Source organism: Pipra filicauda, unplaced genomic scaffold (assembly GCF_003945595.2).
Source record: "Pipra filicauda isolate LSUMZ 115617 unplaced genomic scaffold, ASM394559v2 scaffold163_size1657671_pilon, whole genome shotgun sequence".
Taxonomy (NCBI): domain Eukaryota; kingdom Metazoa; phylum Chordata; class Aves; order Passeriformes; family Pipridae; genus Pipra; species Pipra filicauda.
The window spans coordinates 95,423-115,204 of NW_024104140.1; the positions used below are offsets into that span (position 1 = coordinate 95,423).

Here is a 19,782-nt window from a genome sequence, read left to right on the forward strand (position 1 = left end):
TGGTTGCTGTTCAGGGTTTTGTGGGATGAATCATGATGGACAGTACTTCTTCAAAGGGTCTCTTCCTGGTCAGGCATAAGTCGGAATGCAGTGAGGACCTAACATGGATGAGGAACAGAGTTTGGACATGACAGGTTGGGCAAGATCATTGTACCAGGTTTTCCTTTAAAAGCAGAGGATCTTGGTTAGTCCGACCAAAGCGGGATGTGACAAATCTATATATAAAGGAACAACCAGTCTAGAAAAGATCTACTAGGAGGTTGGTTTTGGTTTTTTTTCCTGAGAATGTGCAGCACACACAAAAGCTCCAAAGCTGGTGCCCTGGAAATTACAAGTGCTGTATTAATAGCTGCTCAAAGACCTCCTGTTATCTGGCTGTAGAACTTGCTGCCACAGGTTGTCACTGGGACCAGGGATTCAGCTCAATGTAAAGAGTGGTTGGGCACTAATGGGAGAGTATGCAGAACCAGGATAGTTACTAACAGCAACAAGAATTTTTGGCAGCCAATAGCGAGTGGTTTGAGCCCTACCATGTTTAGGCGGAGGCAAATTATCCCACATGTTTCTTTCTTCAGTTCTCTTGCAGAAGAGTCGAAACGCAAGATTAGCTGGGGCTTAGCTATCATTTTCTGTAGAAATTTTCCTCCTCTCTGCTTTTCCTGCAGCTCCAGCTCCGTGAGCCGAGAGGCTCAGTCCCTGGTGTGACTCAGTGCAGTGCAGGCGTGTCCAAGCTAGGCTTGAAGCTGTGGGCTGCACAGCCACACCACTGAGGGACAGCGCTGGCAGCTGTCCCCTCCTCTGAGGTTAGGTGCCTACAACAGGAGCTGAGCTGGGTACTTGTTATGGCTGGCTAAGTCACCAGTATCTGCATGATCTTATCTATATTTTGGACTTACCTACTTCAAACATAATTTCAGATCCCAGCCTAGAAATGGACAGAAGGCCATCCTGCAGGAGCTGGAAACCCTCTGAGATGAGGGAAGGTTAGCTGACAGATGGACTGGAGGAAGTGAGTGGGCCTAGGATTATGATAAAGGAAATTGCCTAGAAAGTGGGAGTAGCAACTCCTCACTTTCTCCAGTGGCACAATGGGATAAAAGCTGGTAGCAGCTTAGGAGAATGAAATACCTTTTGGGGACTGGACAGCCCTTCCTCTTCTGAGTGCATTGTATTGTTCTAAACAAATAGAAGGCACACACCAGAGAGCTTTTAGTAGAGCAGAAATAGAAGGAAGGGCACTGACTCTATGTCTTTTCTATCCTGGAAGGAACTCCATTTACATTGCAAAGACCTGAGGCAGGGTCTTCACCTCTCTCATTCTGCCTTGGTTTGACTGCATACACAACACTCTTAATTAATTTACAAAAGAATGTATTAGAGCAGAAGTGTCATGTTGTCAGTAATGCTCTGCAGCAAGCTGCTTTTGTTGCTCACAGCAAGGCGAGGGATGACAGGTTTGCTCTCCTTCCCAGTGGCATCTTCTGGCTGTTGAATTTTTCTACAAACTTGGCCACTTTTCTCGGGTGCCTTTGAGACAGCTGTTGGGGGGCAGAGCTCTGGGATAACAGACCTTATAAATCTGTAGAAAAAGAAACTACTTGGTATTATTGTACTGGGATCTCTCTTGCTTTCCTTTGCTTACTGGATATTTTAGATTCTGTCACTTAAATGCCTAATGTGTTTCTGAAGGATGAACAGCTGAAGTCCCATGAAGCTAAGCTGAAGCAGATCTCCACTGAGCTTGCTGAACATCGCTCCTATCCTCCTGACAAGAAGCTCAAAGGCAAGGAAGTAGATGATTACAAACTGAAGGACCACTACCTGGAGTTTGAGGTATGTATGGGAAACATTATTACTTTTACTTTTTGGGTGTGGATGGAGGATGTCTTATACTGGGGGTGGAGTCCTAAAGTTCTGCATTTTTCTACTTTACGTCCCCAAGAAGTATGTTTGAATAGGCAGAAAAGTCACAGCAATCCCAGAAGCTGGAATGTGGCGTCTTTTTCTGACAGGAACTTCCTGTGGCCTTACCCGTGAATTTAGCTCCTTACCTGTAACACGGAGGATAAAAGTGAGACCCTCTGTCCTTTCCTCATGTATCTGTTTGAAGAGATGATAGAGTCTTCAGGCAGGATATGTCTTGTGTTGTAAGGCTGTGTGTTTCCTTTCATTCTTCACAGAATGGCTGCATTCTGCAGTAATGCAGATTAGGATAATTGTCCTCCATTGGTATGTTCTGAAGGAACTGACATTCTGAAATTACTGTCACAGGCGTGCCTCATCAGAGCCATTTGTATTGCGTACCAGTGAGCTGGATGTCAGGATGAGAAGGAAAAGGGTAGAATTAAAGATCATGGGACCGAGTGATGCAACTTAGGCAACTGCATTAGGCGATTGTTCTGAGTATCTGGCAGCAGCTTTTATCCATCATGGTGTCTGCCACATTGTAGAGCTATGTGGGAGCAAGTTGGCAACCCACCAGATGTCTGGTATTTGTTATGACTACACCTTTGAGCTTTTTCCCCCAGAACTGCGAGTCAGTGTTGCCTTGGGTCTGAAAGGATCCTACGCTAAATAGGCAGTGCCCGGCAAGGAAAATCCATAGCCTGAAGAAGAGGAAGAGCAGATAAGATAAAAGTCAGAGAGACCACCAGAGCTGATGCTGGAGGCCACACAACACAAACCTCCAGAACTGAAGTAAGCCTCCTGCCCTGTGTTACCAACTTGACTGGTTGTGTACTTGCTTTTGCAGAAGGTTGTGATCTCTATGTTGAGTTTCACTTCACAATAGCAAAATAGTCAGCATGGCCTTATGAATGGGGAATCATACCTGACCAACATGATGGCCTTTTGCAATGAGATGTCTGGTATGATGGATGAGGGGACAGCAGTGGATATTGTTTGTTCTTCACTTTAACAAGGACTTTGACACCATCTGCACTAGCATCCTTGTAGACAAGCTGATAAAGTGGATTAGGAAACTGACAGTAAAGTGGTCTGGCAGAACATTCGAGATCAGTGGCACAGTGTCGGTTTTGAACACGGCACTCAGAGCAAACCACACACTTTGTCTCTGGAAGGGGTCTTGTGCAACTTGGAAGAGCAAGGAACTTCTTGGCTTTGGGTCCTTGACACAAAGTTTATTTTCTATTCCTTCTAGAACCAGGATGAAATTAGACTGGAATTTTAGATGTTTTCTGAAAGATTGATGGAGGAGTAGATTGTTGTGGATTTTTTTCTGTTTTCTGTCAATTTCGTCATGGTGATCTTTAGAGAAATATTCCTCAGGTACCTCAGTGCAAATCAGAACCAGTACAGCAGAGGAAACAAAAGATGTCATCTTCTCTATTAAGAGTCTCAAACAGCAATTGAACTGTGCAGTTCACGTAAATGATCAGCACTGCAGGAGTGCCCATGTGAGCAGGAAAGCGGTGGAAACAACTTCAGTTACGTGTGAGAAATGGTAATTCAAGGTGCTTCTGTGCAATGCTTTCTTATCTTCACACTTGGCACAGATTTCACAGGCCATGTCGAACTATCGAGAGACCATTCCAAAATGTCAGAAGTCAAGCAGACAAGGTAGAAGGCCAGCTTGGCTTAGCAGGGATCTACTTTTAGAGCTAAGGCAAAAAAAAGTAGGTGTTTGCCTATTGGAAGCACAGTCAGGTGATGTGGGAGGAATACAGAGATGCTGCTCACCACTGCAGGAGAAAATTCCTGTGGCCAAAGCTCAGTTGGAGTTGAAGCTGGCCAGAAATGTGGGGGACAAGAAAAACAGGTGTTTTTAGTACATTAATGGCAAAGGGCAGTGCTGAAATAGCATCACACCATTACAGGATGAGGATGGTCACCTCACAAGCAGGGACAGAGACAAGGCAGAGATGTTTAACACATTCTTTGCCTCTGTCTTCAACACGGATGAGGGACCAAGGGGGTCTCAGTGCCCTGAGCTGGAGGACCACGAATGTGAGGATGATCAACTCCCAGTCAACCCTGAAGTTGTGTGGGATCTGCTGCTAGAGCTGGATCCCTACAAATCTATGGGACTTGATGGTATTCATCCCAGAATCCTCAAAGAGCTGGCTGATGTCATCACGAGGCCTCTCTCAATAATTTTTGAGCAGTCTTGGGAATATGGAGAGGTCCCAATATACTGGAAGCTGGCTAACATTGTCACAGTGTTCAAGAAGGGCAAGAAGGAAGATCCTAGAAACTACAGGCCTATCAGTCTCACTTCAGTGCCTGGTAAAGTTATGGAGAAGATTATTGTGGGAATTACTGAAAAACACCAGAAAGACAATCCAGTCATCAGTTGCAGCCAGCACAGCTTTGTGAGAGGAAAGTCCTGCTTATCAAACCCGTTTTCTTCTTATGACAAGGTAACCCACCCAGCTGATCAAGGGAAGCCAGTTGATGTAATCTTTTTGGGTTCCAGTAAAGCTTTTGATACTGTCTCTCACAGGATCCTTCTGGACCAAATGTCCAGCCCACAGCTGGATAAACACACCATGTGATGGGTGAGCAATTGGCTCACGGGTCAGATACAGAGGGTAACAGTGACTGGGGTGACATCAGACTGGAGACCTGTGGGGTTCCACAAGGCTCCATCTTAGATGCTCTTCAACATCTTAATAGACCACTTGGATGCAAAACTCAAAGGAATACTAAGTAAGTTTGTTGATGATACTAGACTGGGAGGAGCTATTGACTCCCTTGAAGACAGAGATGCCCTGCAGGGAAACTTCAGCAAATTAGAGGACTGGGCAATCACCAACCATGTGGTGATTCAAGGTTCAACAAGGGAAGTGCCGGATCTTGGACCTGAGACAGGGCAACCCAACCCTGGATGTTCATACAGACTGGGGAATGAGATGCTGGAAAGGGCCCTGGAGGTCCTGGTCGATGGCAAGTTGAATCTGAGTCAGCAGTGCCCTGGCAGCCAGGAGGGCCAACCCTGTCCTGGGGGCATCAGGCAAAGCATCACCAGCCAGGCCAGGGAGGGGATTGTCCCGCTCTGCTCTGACCTGGGGCAGCTTCACCTCCAATATTGTGTGCAGTTTTGGGCACTGCAATGTAAGAAAGATATAGAGATAATAGAGAGCATCCAAAGGAGAGCTATGAAGATAGTGAAGGATCTAAAGGGGAAGCCATACGAGGACTGACTGAGGTCACTTGTTCTGTTCAGCCTGGAGAAGAGGAGACTGAGGAAAGACCTCCCTGCAGTTACAACTTCCTTGCAAGAGGAAGCAGAGGGGCTGACAACAGTCTCTCTGGTGACCAGTCACAGGACCTAAGGGAGTGGCATGAAGCTGTGTCAGGGGAGGTTTAGGTTAGATACTAGAGAAAGGTTTTTCATGCAGGGGGTGGTTGGGCACTGGAACAGGCTCCCCAGACCTGAAGTGGTTACAGCACCAAGCCTGACAGAGTCCAACAAGTGTTTGGACAGTGCTCTCAAGTACATGGTGTGATCCTTAGGGCTGTCCTGTGCAGGGCCAGGAGTTGGACTTCGATGATCCTCGTGGGTTCTTTCCATCTCAGAATATTCTGTGATTTTTTGAGTGAAAAACCAAACCAAACTAAAACGAAATGGTGAGCCATATGAAAACCATGAATGAAAACTTTCTGCTGGTTTTTGGGTTTCCTGATCTTCCCTTTAGAACAATGTCCTGCTGAGGTCAGGCAGGAGGTCGTGACAGAGCTTGCTGTATGGTTAAACCAAAAGGGAAAGAGGCTGGTGAGGCATTATTTTATAACTGCCTCTTCCAGGTTGAGATTGCAGGCCAGACTTTGTATCTATGTACATAGATGTTGATGCATCTCCAGAAGGACCCCAAAATGGCCTGTGAGTCACTAAGGAAGCAGCATAGTCCCATTAGGGAGGAAAAAGCCATTTTCCTTTTCTGTAGGTCATTATAGTTCCTTTTTGTTCACACCCTAGCAATCCCTTCATTCTTGTTCCTGGTGAGAAACAAGTGAGATGATGTTTCCTTCTGAGGGGAGGTGAACCAAGAGGTCCTTGCTCAGGGATGCAGTAGGTAGCATATCTTTTTGATGGTCTCTTTGCTTATAGACACCAAGGAAGGAACAGTTCTCTTTGCTTCTCTCTGAGGCAGTACTGCACCAGATTGCAGAAAACTTGTTGCTTGTTGCAAAAAATTTATAGTTTGAGAAAGATCTTTTGAGTGCTGTCAGGAGAGAGGTGAAGCCAGAATACTGATGAGTGGCTACCTCGTCTCCGCTTTATTATGTTCTTTCAGTCTTCAGAAATAATGTTGCAGAAACTTTTGAATTATTTCAACTTCTGTGGTTTTATTTACTTGATAGAATTTTCCAGATTAATTTCTTTTAAGGCAAAATTCCCACCAGCTTTTACCTAACTGCAAATGTCAGGTCACTAAAAGACCAAGTTTTTTGCAGTTGAAATAAAAATAGAAATGCATCGATTAAGTGCAGTAGAAATCAGGGGCCCACAAAGTCCAGGGAAAAATGGCCATTTGCACACATATAGATCCTGGATTTCCGTTCTGATTGGCAAGTCTTGTAACCCTACTAGTGTTTACTGGACTTATAAAAAGCAGATGTCCATATGGCAGTAAAGTCCCTCTCTCGTTTGATGACTATTACGCTATTTCCAAGCTCAGAGCACCGGTTTGCCTTTTGCAGAGGTGTCTGGTTTGCTGTGTGATGAATCATCCATCAGCCCTGTGCATCATCATCAGGGTTCTGCTTGCTGTTTCTCCATTTCCATTTTTATTAAATGACACATCTTACCTGCTTCATGTGTTTGTCTCTCACATTATGGAGCTGGAGCTCCAGATACGGAATTGATAGGAATGCTTTTTTATTGGATTTTTAGGTCGATTTTGTTATGATCCTCCTCTGTGAGTATTTGTTTATTGAAAGGACTCTCAAAACCCAGTCACCTTCTCTTCTTTCTCCCCCCCCCCCCTTTATAGTCCGCACTTCAAAGCAGTTACCGAGCTTTTTGACTTCCTGCCCTCAAATAAGTGTTTTTACCAGAACTTTATTTTTTACTAGAAATTGGAAAATTTTTTCTTAAATACCTTTTCCTCTACCGGGAGCATAATAGTTTGGCCGCTGTTTTGCCACTTTAGAATACAAATTAACAATCACGGGGGATGTTTACATCCTCCTTCCCTGACCCCCACCACACCGAGATTGCCTTAATTGCAATGCCTGCACCACGTCTTCAGGGGATATGTCAGGGGCAGGTTATTAAACAAATCCTGTGAGGTGGATTGCTCTGTTCTCAGGACCTCCTGCCCCAGCACCTGTTTTTGAGGCCCTGCAGGGATCTTCTATTACAGTACCCTCATTTTGTTCCTTTCTGAGTTGTTTCTTGCAGAAAGATGTAGTCGTGGCAAGCAGAGCAAAATCTTTTGTTGGGGAGGGAAAGGTCTGGTCCAGATGTGGAATAGAACAAATGGGGATGGCACACAGTAAAGGGAACTTTTTCCATTTGAAAAATACAAGGGTCTGGGCGGAGAGCAACCTTCATCATTCCCTGTGAGTGACCCTGGCAGGGGAACGTGCCATGCTGCTGTCATAGCCCTCTCATCTGCTCCTTTTTGTCAAGATCTGGCCTTGCAGAAGATCCTCTCAAGGGACTAGTGGTGGCCAAGCTGGTACTGTCTGAACTTAGTGGGACCCTGCTTCGATTTCTCCCTCATGGGTAAGAAAAGCAGGAAAAGCAGTCACACAAAAAGCAGGAAACGTGGGACCTGCTGGTGGGAGTGAAGAGTTGCAGGGTAGAGCTGTAGACAACCATAGCAGGACTTTCGCTATCCCTTAGTTCACTGCACTTTATTTCCATGGCTGGATGGGACCCATGGCATCTCAGTATGCCTGAGCACAGGATATGCCTCCGTGTGACTGAGGTCAGCAAGCTTTCACTTGGTAGTGTTACATGGAAATCACCGTGTGCTCCAGCTAGCCGCGAGCCACCGCTCAGCAGAGTGTTGGAATTCGTGTGCTGCAGAGCTGAGTGCCTCTAATTGCACGGCACCCTGGGGCTCGGTCTGCCCGAAATCCTTTTTGTACAGTTTAATTTACATTAGCCACTGTCGTTCATGTCCACATCAGGCACCATAGTTCATGTCCATATTAGGCTGCTGGCTTCCAAGGCCGGCAGAAACCATTAAGTTACCCAGCCCGTCTCTCCAGTGCTCTTACAGACTTTCTCCCAGACTGATTTGGACCTTTCTTTTCATTTCCCAGAAAAATCGCTATGAGATTTATGTCAGCCTCCTGAAAGAAGGAGTGAAGGAGCTGCTGAGTGGAGGAGAGAACGATGCGCCAGGACTGAAGAAATCCCACTCAAGTCCTTCTTTGAACCAGGAGTCTCCAGTTAGTGCCAAGGTGAAACGCAACGTCTCGGAGAGGAAGGACTACAGGCCAGAAACACCCAGCATTAAGCAGAAGGTCACTTAGGGTGGAAATGACAGCGAGGGGAACAGCCATGCAGCAAAGTACCGGTGGTCAAAATTTTTTTCATTTAATAACCTGTCCTTCACAAAAAATAAGTGCATCTGCCTGAATGGGGTGTTAGTGACATTTTCTATTGTATATTTTGCTGTTTCTGTGCAGATTGTGGGAGATGTCTTTGCTCCTGCTTTGCTTTGCTTTGTTAATTTATCATTTAGCAATTGAAGCATCGGGACTTTTTTATGTTGTTCTGTTTCTAAAGGAGCTGGGGGAGGGGTAGAGCGCTGTGACGTATATTCTGTCTCTTCCCCATTTATCTCCTCCCATCGGCATGTGGCTTTCATCTCTCAAGTCACTTGTCACTTTATTTACGTGGTGGGTGGGAAAAATAACTGGACAAGTGCTGCAGTGCTGTGAATGTAAGCTGTAGCTGCGAGAGAAGCTGTGCAGCTGCAGAAGCCTGGCTAGAGCCTGGGGTGCTGGGAACATTGGTTTCCTGTCAATGTGGGTCATGGTACTGGTACTTAGCAGCAGGTGCTACAGTATATAGTCACTGTTGCTTATTGTTACTGCATTGACGGTGGACCCACAAGTGTGAAGGAATGAAACCTGGAAACCTCTGGCAATGCTGGGATGATGGCATTGGAATAATTTGTTTGCTTCCTTCCAAGCGAAGTCTTCTCCTGAGTTTGCAGGCTGGAAAGCTGGAAAGTCTGGAAAGTATCCAAACCCGTACTGTCTCTGCTGTCACAGAGATTAGGGTTTACCCAGCTGGAATGACTCTCTGGGTTTTACATTTATTTGCAGAGGAGGCTGCTGTAGATGTCAGCCATTAGCATTATATATTAAAAACAAAGGGCCTCTGTGTAGTTTTTAACTATACGCTCTCACTTAGCTGCTATATAGAGCCTTATGATATATTGTGTCCTGTTGCTTCCCCTTCCAGGAGTTTCCTTGTTGGTGTGCACAGAGAGCTTCTTTCAGTTCCTCTGATAGTGACAAAGCACTTTGTCTTTTTTCTTCAGGAAGGGATTCTCCTCAGTTCTCCATTTTCCTGCTTTAGCTCACATATAGGTGGAAGAGGCTGGTGCAGACCAGAGGAGGGGGCAGACATGTCCTTGCTGCAGACTAGGGTTTGATACTGTCCTGACTTACTCTGTGCCTAGAGGCCAGCACAAGGCAGTCTCAGCTTTGTCAGATTGTACCCTCCACCCACAGAGAACAAGCCCAGCTCACAGCTCCTGCATACCCTGCTCCAGTCTTTCAGAGGAGAGCACAAGACAGGGAGATACCACCATGGGTAGAGCTTTCCATACCTGAAAGCCCACAGACCCTTGGAGTGGCCAGCAGTTTTCAGGCATAGAGAGTAGAAAGATGATGTAGAAATTATTTTCCTGCTTCCCAGCCCCTCTTCCCTGGGCAGCATCATGGCTCTGCAGAGAGCAGTGGCTCTACTGTTACTTAACATCCTGGGTTTTAATCTCAGGTTTGATACTGGCCAACAGGGTGAGCTTGGACAAGTCTCTCTCGTTTTGACTCACCCTTTTCCTATGTGGAGTAGTACAGCCAAACTGGCCTTTCCTGCAGACTACCTTGGTATGTAATGTTGAGGACCATTTGAAAATTGTTTCTTGCTGTTCTTTTTGTTGTGCCTGGCACTGGACAGCCTTCCTGATGGATGCAATTCCTAATGCATACAGAAATGTCAAGATCAATGCAAGGACTGTTTAGAAATGCGCTGGTGTTTCCAGCCCAAGTAGTCAAAGGGCCACACATCAAAAAAAAATTGCCACCTGAGCAGATTTGTGTTCTGCCAGACTTCCCAAGGGTCCAAGTCAATTAATCTAGCTTATTGAACTGCCAGTTCAGTGGGCAGAACTGGGAGCGATCAAAGAGAAAAGGCCTTTAGCAGACATCTGTATTAGGGAGGGTTTTAGCATACTAAAATCCGAAACCATGACACCATTGAAAGCTCAACAAAACTGATATTTTTACCAAGAGGTGGCCAACAAAACGAACAAATCCAAAAGAGAGGAAGGGGGAGAGAAACAAGCCCTCAGTACTACTTCCCCAGTCACGTAGCTGTTGCCCATAAAGTATCTTACCGAGCTAGAGTGCCCACAATCACCCATAGCAGAAGCTGCATCCCTGGAGAGTCAGCAAGTTCACAAATTGGCAAGCGTCCCTGCCAAAAGGCAACGTTGTCCTTGATGTGAAGCTTCCTGCCTTCCAAGAAAGAGCTGTCTGCTTTTATACAATTAACTGAGTGACCTCAACCTAGGCAGGTGTGGCCAGCACTGCCCAGCCAGAGGTCCTCAGTCCCACCCTCTGTTATGCAAGTAATATCTCTTCTGCACACGCGTGGCCTTTCTGTGCCTGCGTACTGCACCCGGGGGGGTCTTTTCCAAATGAGTCTAGGGGTTTACTTCATACCCATAGTCTTCAGTCTCTCCTTCAAGTGACCTTGGAGGACGATCAGCCAATCTTAAAACAGCAATTAAATATAGTTTATACAAGAACTCTCTCCAAGGACAGAGTTCCCGTTTTATTGGTGCTTGTTTTCTCATAACTTGGCAGAGAAAGAACAAAACTTTTACAGGTGGCTGGGCCAAACACAGACCAGAAGTATCAGCGTAATTAGCCCCTGCTACAACACCGCATGACTTGCCTTCCCCACTGAGTACCACCATGCAACAGCTTTCCCAGTGTTGTGCTGACTCTTGACTGTAACGAAGATTTTGCGCTTTCAGGTGCTGGGAGGTTTGGGAGCAACTTGATCCTTGCAGCTGTGGCCTGGCAGCAAAACCAGATGGTACCGTTTTCATAAGTGATGTTGGGATACATGTGCATCTGGCATCTGCCACTGGGAGCGGCCACTCCATGATGAAAGTCGTGAGGTTGGCCCTAACCTCGCCAGTGTTGCTAAAAACTGCAGAAGTTATGCATTCTTACTAAGGTAGAGTTAACATTCAGTCCTCCTGAGGAAGAGAGAGGCCTACTGCTGCTGGAGCCAAAGTGATGTGGTGCAGCTTGTTGGGTAGGGAGACTCAGTGTAGGCAGATACACGATAGGGCTTATCGGGAGGGATTGTTTGCATTAATTAAGAGTGGTAGATCAGCAGTTCATGGAAGAGAAAGAAAAGCTAGATGCCTGCAGCTGCTCATCATGCTCTGGAGGTTTAAAACAAATGAGTGGGACAGACAGAAGAAGAAATTCATTTGGGGAATGCCGAATGCATATTGGAGAAGAAAACTTGACCCGTCTGTTGTGGTTTAGGAGTGGTATTCCCCAGTTTAGTGTTTCCACTGAGACTCTCCAAACTACATGTCACTCACTCACTTCCCTCTTCCCCTCCCCTTGCAGCAGGCTGGAGAGGAGAGTTGGAGGCATAAAAAGGTAAAGATCACAGGTTTGTATAAGACCAATTTACTGGAAACAGCAATGAGATGGGAAAATTAACAGTAAAGGCAACAATATTAATAACAAAGTAGACAAGAGAGGCAAACAATTCACATGTGAATCTTCACCAGCAGAGCCTGACAGTACCTGACTGCTCACTTTCCACTATGTGACCTTCCCCCGTCCCTGAAAAATGATGTGGATGGTATAGGATAACCTCCTGGTCCTAGCTATGCCCCCTCCTGGCTACTGCAGAAATTATCTCTGTCCTGGCCAGAGCCAGGACACTCTCTTGCATAACAACATTAGGGCACATGCAGGAGAAACAAAACCAAAAGAAGTGCAGATTTGTAAATGGGCCCTGCTAGGCTGTGAGGGTGAGGTTCACTAGAGAGTCTTTTTGAAGGCAGGCTAGAACATGCTTAGCAAACCTCTTGTTATTACGGAGTGCAGTGGTTTAAATGGCAAAGAAGTGACTTTTGACTTCTTTTTCCTCTGGCTTTTAGCATATTCTGGTTGCTGTAGACTCCAGTTAAATTGCTGAGCTCAAAAAGAAATTACTCCTGTTTAATGCATTTTCCAGCTTTGACACGGAAACTGGATAATTCCTCTTCAAAGTCATTGCAGAGAAGACGATTTGAAGCAATAGAAAATATCAAAAAGTGAACTGCAAAAATGATAATTTTTTTTATTATTTATTCTCTATTTCCATGTATACTTGTTAATGGATTAGGGTATATTTTTAAGTCTCATCTGGGCTTATCAAATGCAGTTTTTCACTGCATTTTTTAGTCATTTAACCTTTGTTGAGCTTGGAGCACTCTTGGTGAGACTGCTGAGGCATGCCCATTAGTTTACCCAGAATTTTTAGGTTCTGCTCAAGTTTTAATTAACGCCATTTTGCTCTGTTAGTTTACACTTTTTAAGCATCCCAGGTACCCATGTAAAAATGCGCATTTTGGAGGCCAAGCGAAAAATGCGATCCTGTTGTGAAAGGCTCCTGTCCTCCCTTGGGAATAGGATCATCTACCAAGCAGTACTGTAATATCTGGTGATATTATAAAGTGGAGATTCTCAGGAGGTTTCAGCAATGCATATCCTTGGGTGGCAGCATTGAGAGTCTGTCAGAGTGGTACCCTGCCCCCTGCCCTTCTTTGCTGAAGTGTTTGCCTTTAGGAGAAATCAGTGCTTGACCTCAGCAACTCAGGAGCTTTGGTTACGGTAGGTAAGGATACTCTGCTGGTTTCCAGCCCTCCTCTGGGACTCAGCATGCACCAGAACTGCGTTTCAGTGAGCAGCCCTGCAGCTTCCTGGGGGTGCTCAGTGTAAGCAGGAGTTACTGGCAGCCGCCACGAGCATGTGTGCATGCAAGCAAGCCTTTGCAGTGATGCAGGGAGGCGTCATCCTTCCTTGTCAGCCTCCCTGCTGCAGTGTGCAGCCATCACTCGGGCAAAGCCTCTGCCTGCAGGCTGAGAGGAGGGATGCAAAGAGGGGAGCAGGATGGGGCCAACAGCTCCTCACTTCCCCCCTCTCGTGGTGCAGACAGTGGTTGTGGAGGGACCCACCCTACTCTGAAGCACTGCTGTTGCTCACCCTCGAGGGGCTGAACCAACTTATATCCCCAGCTAAGGAAGGAGAGACAGGAGAGGGCCTCACTGATCTGCACCCGACAGCAGAGAGGTGAGGGAGAAGCGGAAAATTGCCTTCCCCTCTCCCCACTCAGCAACCAAAGAAGGTGAGGTACTCTCCTGAAGCCAAAACCACACTCTCCTCCATGAGTCATCAGGACGCAGGGGTCTGGTTGAGGTGTTTTTCATTCGTCAGTGGCTGCGAAAGAGGCTCTCTGGACTGGCTGTGTGTTTGTGTGCATCTTGCAGATAAATCACGCATGGACCACTGAACATGACTACAGCTTCTAAATCCAGTATTTATGTTGTGTCTTTATTTGATGTAGAGAGATAAGTCAGCCAGCAGAGTGATTAATGCAGCGGAGCTATGGGGGAATGCTGTTCTGTTGCGACGCTGGCTCAGGCAGTTTTTCATCTGTAGCCAGTCACTTGTAAATGGTTACCAGAAGCTCTCTAAGGGTTAGTAAACAGCTGGTCGCTTTAATGCTTTCCCTCCCAGTCTGTCCATGTCAAGGGGCTCTCCTGGAGCGCAGTGCTCGACACAACCATGGTTTGAGCCAGAGTTTGGCCTAGCAGCCCTCCAGAGACTGGAATTGTGCAGTGACTTTGCACAGCTCCAGTGCGTTGGAGTAACAAGGCTGGTTGCTCTTCTGACTTGAAACAGCCAAAATTTTTGCCTTTCTCCAGTGGGGAAATGAAGTTGATTAGAGCAGGCCATTCAGTGAGGAGGTGGTTGTGGCAGTGGAGAAGGCTAAAGGTGACACAGTTATCACCAGGCTTCTTGAAGGCATTGTGTGGCCACGTTCTCCTCTAAAGCGGTGAAGGCTTTTCTCTGCAGATGGCATACTGCTTACTGTGTCTGCATTCGCCATTCCTAAATGAATTTTGGTCTTATTACAGTTAGTCTGACAGCTCCTCCTACTTTTCTGTCATGCTGCTCCTGTCTGTCATCTTAGCACCTCAGCTGCTTCTGTATAACAGGTCTGTTTCCTTCCATGCTTGCAGAAATCCAGAAAATTTGGCTGTCCCATCTTGCATTGAGAAAACCTGCTCTGAAGCAGTGCTGCGTTGGGTGGATAACCCCGTGAACAGCTTTTCACTCTGCTTGTCGGTAGCCTGTGTTTCCAGCCACAGTTATAGCTGGGAGGTGTGAGACCGAGTTTTAGACTGCTGTGATCCTCTAGTGTTATGCTGCAGGGATGCGAAGTACCCCCTCCCACACTCAGACCAAACACTTGCAACATTCCGAGCCTTCTAGTATCCAGGTTGTTGGAAACACTGTCTGCTTTTGCAGAGGCAAAGGCAGTATACACAGCTTATGTCAAGTAGTCTTTTGGCTTGATGCTTGTTTAAAGTTTCCCCAGTATTGCTCTCCCCAGGCTCTGGGACATCACATCTGCTCTGAGAGGGCAGTTAATAAGTGCATATTTCTCACAAGAGCACAACCATTGCTCCCCAGCATGTGTTCCCAGCATCTGATATCTAGGCTGCCTAGAGGGATGAACTGTAGAAGCTTTTTCAAAAAGAGCTAGTCAGTAGCTTGTGCTTTTTAGAGGATATTTTTAGCGCATATAGAATCAGTATGCCTGGCCTCTCCTCTCTCCCAGCAGGGTAGTATAGGGAGCTGCTTCATCTGGAGCTTCACGGTGGGGACCTGAGCTCCGGGAAGCCATCAGAGAAATGGTACCACCTGAGCTGAGCAGCAGTGCACAGGACAGTGATTCTATAGGAGGGAAATGAGCCAGTGCCACCCTCCACGGCTGGTCACCTGCTGGAGACTGTGTGCTCGAGCATTGCCTTCAGTGCTGGGGGTGATTAGAAACACTGGCTCCCTTTTCCCTCTAGGTTGTGCTGCTTGAGGAACTGTCCCTACCACCTGCTGCTTTTTTCTCCCTTGTGACAGCAGCACCCTTATCCAGGGGTGCCACAGTCCCTTTGTGAGGAGACTGGTTTACATGAGAGCAAGAAGGACAGGTCCTTGGAAGAAGTGTCCCAATGCCATCTGGGAGTGTCTGCTCTGCTGATGGCAACATCCAGTTGAACAGTGTAAGGAGGTAGGCTCAGCCCTGCCTGAGACAATGTCCCTTGCTCATACCTTTTGTTAGCTGCACTGAGGTTATATTTTAGTTAATTATTAGAGCCCTTCCCTTACCAAATGCAAGTAACAGCTTTCCCAGATGCCACACCATTGACCTGACTTTGCTCCTGTGATCAGAAGGAGCAAATTTGGGCCAGCCCAAAGCATTCTCTGTTCCCCCCCCCCTCTTTGAACACTTAATTATTCCATAAAAATTATAAATGTTTAAAGAATGAGGGACCTCCCATGGCATCTGCTATTAAGTCTGGGCCAGGAACAAGCTGCAGTACAGGCCAGAAGTTTATTTGGACCAATAAACATACATCACTTAGCAATGCAAGGATTGAAAGTGCTACAAACTATGAGGGAAGGACTTTTCTCTGACTTAAACTATTGTAATTAGTAGCCACTCTGTAGCAGTGGTCCTGTCTGTAACTCACCTAAAGGAGAACAGCACAGCAAGATACTTTCTGTTTAAGCAGGCAAGGTTTCAGGTCTTGCCTAGTGGATAGCGTGGTGTAACCACAGAGCAGCCAGCCAAGCTGCCATGGAGGATTGTTTGACACAAAATCCTCTGACTCCCTCCTTGCTGGGAGAAGGGAGATCAGTGATGTTGAGTCTGTGTCACCGCATAGGGCAAACTCTACTGCTAACATAAGTCTTAACTCACACTCTTCTGAAAACCTCATGCTCAGTGCTATCAAATTCCGAAAGACTGTAGGATGAGAACAGGGGTGGGTTGTGGTTGGTTTTTTTAAAATTTGTACATATTCGTGACAACTATGTCCTCTTACTCAAGGCTAGGATTATAATTTGGCTGAAAGAACAGAGTTTTTTGGGACTTTGAAAACTTTTAAATAGCTAGTCTCTGCGTGAGGTACACCCTGAGGCTTACATTCCTTGGTGAACATGTTTAAGTGATGCCTATAGATGTGTGTATATATTTCATAGGTATAGTATGGCTTCTGTGGCACAGCACTCCAAAGCCCGCTGTTCTTTTCCGAGGCTTATTTTGGTCAAAGCACTTCAGCAGCTGCAAACATTATTAGGATGCTTGTTGTTCTAGTTGTTCACAAATGAGGTTAAGCAGTCATCAGAGCTTTCGCAGATTTAGGGTATCCCTTGAGCTGCCTTGATCTCCATGTGTTGTCCACCAGGGGCTGCCTGTTGTTCTGCATGTTGAAAGCAAAGGCATATATTTCAGAGTCTTAAGCATGGGTGGGATTTTCTGCTAGCTTAATACTAGGCTAACTTTCTCCCTGTTTGTATCAGCCAATGCCTGCACCGGGAGCATCCATGCTGACTTCTGAAAATCGTGCTCTGGGGATTTAATACACAGCTTTACTTCTGAAAATGTTGACCTTGCTCTGTGAACATTCAGCAAGGGGACATCATGTCCAAAATTGTCCAAGAAGGACAGGTGCCTGTGATGTCTCCTGCAGATACAGCCGTACAGCAGTAGTGAGGGGTTTTTTTCTGCAACTGTACAGATTTCCAGAAGAGTGGTCATCAGCAGGGAAAAGAAGAGCAGCAGGGCTGAAATATCTTGGGCATCTCATATACCTCCCAGAGGTTTCCCTTGGGATCTTTGAACAACCTTTTAACAAGTTGCTGGTCTGAGTAAAAAGACATGAGGAAACCCAGTGGGTTTTCCTATTGTGCTCTAGTCAGGGCAACACTAGCATGATCTGCATAATATAGAGCAAAGCCTGAGGGTGTGATTCTTACCTGGAGTCATAAAACTCTTTCACATGCAGTTAGTTTGAAGCACTTGAGCAACTTCAGTGAAACTATGTCTTTGCAGTTCACTGGACCACGGCCAGAGCAATTGTGTCTTGCAGAACTGAGACACAAGTGAACTGCAGCTCAGAATGGTATGAAGGGGGACATCCCCATCACCTTGCTTTGGGCAAGATGTAGTCCTGTAATTCTTTTTCAGGCAATGAGCCTCTCCCTTGGGTTTCCTGCCTCCCATGGTGATGTAGTGGGAAGATGTGAGTGAGCACCGTTGCTCTCAGAATTGCAGTTAAGAAGCATCATTTACTTCCACCTGAGCTGTTGCAGTGTTGCTTTCTCTTAGGCTAAGAAAGAGGATTGAATTTTCAGTCAATGTTGCATGGTAGCCATATGGGAAGCATAACTCTTGGCAGTGGTAGTACAGAAAAAGGTTTTGCACGTGCCTGTACATACACCCTATACATCTCTTGTGTGCAGAACCAAACTTACAGAGCCTGCCAGCAGTCCTTGCAAGACCTTTTCTCTGGGTGGGCTCCTATCCCTTTTGCAAAGTGTTGGAACCTTCTTTCTGATAACCTTGAACTCAGTTTACTCTCGTCACTGACTTGCTGGAGTGTTTTTCATTCAACACACTAGAGACGCAGTCCCAGTCTCACTGCTTTGTGGTAACCTCTTGGTCTGCTGTGAAGCAGCAACTGAGGTAACCACTAAATCTTTTCCAGCAGCCTGGAACTTGCTGCTCTGACTCTTGGGGAGGTCATCATCTCAGGTTTGATGTTGTCCTACCACCAGGACACCCTCTTTTGTCCCTGGGAACATGCATGGCCAGAAAAGTATACTCGGAGGTCAGAGTCAGAGCTGTGCAGACTTAAGTCAAGCCCTGGTTCATGGGAGATGTTTCCATGTGCTGCTGATGTCCGTAAGGACTCAAACGTATACTTGCTTACACAGAGATGTTTTCCTGAAGCAGAGTTGTCACTCTTTTCTACAGGTATCACAGGATGCCCTCCCTTATTCTGCTTCATATATCTGGTACTAGAATGATCATTTCCTGGTAAATGAAGGCACTTAATCAGTCCTCTTCCCCTTGGAAGAAGGGCTTTTGGGGATATTGTTATATCATTTAAAATAATATTTTGGAATTTAAGTTTACATTGCTTTATTTTTCACTTGAGGTGACTGTATATAAATATTTTCCTCTATTTTATCATTGCTGATAAAGTAAGCCTACAGTATACAAACAAATAATTTGCCTTTGATGTATTGAAACTGTGAGATATAAAGTAGACTTCTCTCGTGTCCATGTTCCTGACTATAACTGTTCCTCTGTGTTTTTATAAGTTGGAATAAATGTTGCTTACGGGCAACAAAGAGCCTGCAAGCTTCCCAATAATTTTTATGTCATTGAAATCAAGCAACCCTATTGAAGGATCTCACATATGTATAATGATATATGTATATGTACAAACTTTAGAAAGAAATAAACCAAATGTATTTCATGTTCTGCAGTTGAATGGGTTTTTTTGTTTGTTTGTTTGTTTGAGCCCTGACAGTTGCTTCCTACAACCAAGAACACCACGGTGGTTTTACAGCAGCTGCCTGTCCTGCTCAGGGAGGTTACAGACCTATTAGCTGGTGCAGCCCTTTCCTTTCCCAGTGCACCCTTCTGACTTCCATCAGTCAGCAGTTTCAAGGTTTCCTGAGCTGTGTGCCTTACAGAAGCACAATCTGGATCTGCAGGGCAGAGGCCAGTGCATCCCCACAGAAATATACGGCAAATGGTCCTTACTAAACGAAACATGAAAAGAGGCCTGTGGTTGGGGTAGCAGCGGAGCCCAGGGCAGCTGGAGCATGCCTCTCCTCCTTTTGCTCATGTGCAAGAGCAAACATCCCTTCCGGCTGTGTAGCCTGCAGAGTTACCACTGCTTGCTGTAAAGAGACAGCAGGAAGAGAAGTGACTGGGTTTCCCAACACATGGGTTGAAAGAGGGAGGCTGCAGCAAACAGCTGCTCAGAAACGACTGGGAGTTGAAATTTGTATGAGGTACTTTGTTTGAGGGCCCTGTTGAGGTTGGGAATTGCTGTTGACTTGGTGGATAGGAAGCAAGGACACATGAAAGGCAGAAAAGTCAGACGCTAAAGAAAAAGGTGGAGTGCAAAAAGGCAGAGATGGGAGTGGTTAAGAAACTAGGGCTATGCAAAGTGAGAGGAAATAGCCCTGTGCTTGCAGTTGGGTTGGACATAGCTCAACATGGGAAGATAAGACACTCTGTGGAGGGTGAATAACAGGGCAAATGAAGAGGATGTGTCCAACACAGGTGGGGCGTGCCCAGGCTTTACAACAGGGCTAGGAGGTTGTACTTGGAGACAGTGTTAAGGAAGACATGTTGTTTCTTACCAAGATTTGGGTGAATGTTTGACTGTACTGAGATGATTGTTTCATTGTATTTTTCCTCCTAGAGTGTCAGCGTGTTGCCTTCAGATGAATGGCAAGACC

General features: G+C 46.0%; 1 protein-coding gene across 1 annotated transcript in view; it reads left to right on the plus strand.

The window, feature by feature from the left end:
• The window catches only part of PSD3 (pleckstrin and Sec7 domain containing 3), a 94,375-nt gene extending 75,581 nt beyond the window's left edge, over positions 1 to 18,794 (plus strand). Inside the window, exons 14-15 of the mRNA XM_027730891.2 lie at positions 1,690 to 1,833; positions 8,239 to 18,794. Coding sequence (XP_027586692.2) covers positions 1,690 to 1,833; positions 8,239 to 8,451 — 357 coding nt within the window. The 3' untranslated portion in view covers positions 8,452 to 18,794. The remainder of the gene's footprint in view (positions 1 to 1,689; positions 1,834 to 8,238) is intronic.
• Positions 18,795 to 19,782: the final 988 nt, after the last annotated feature.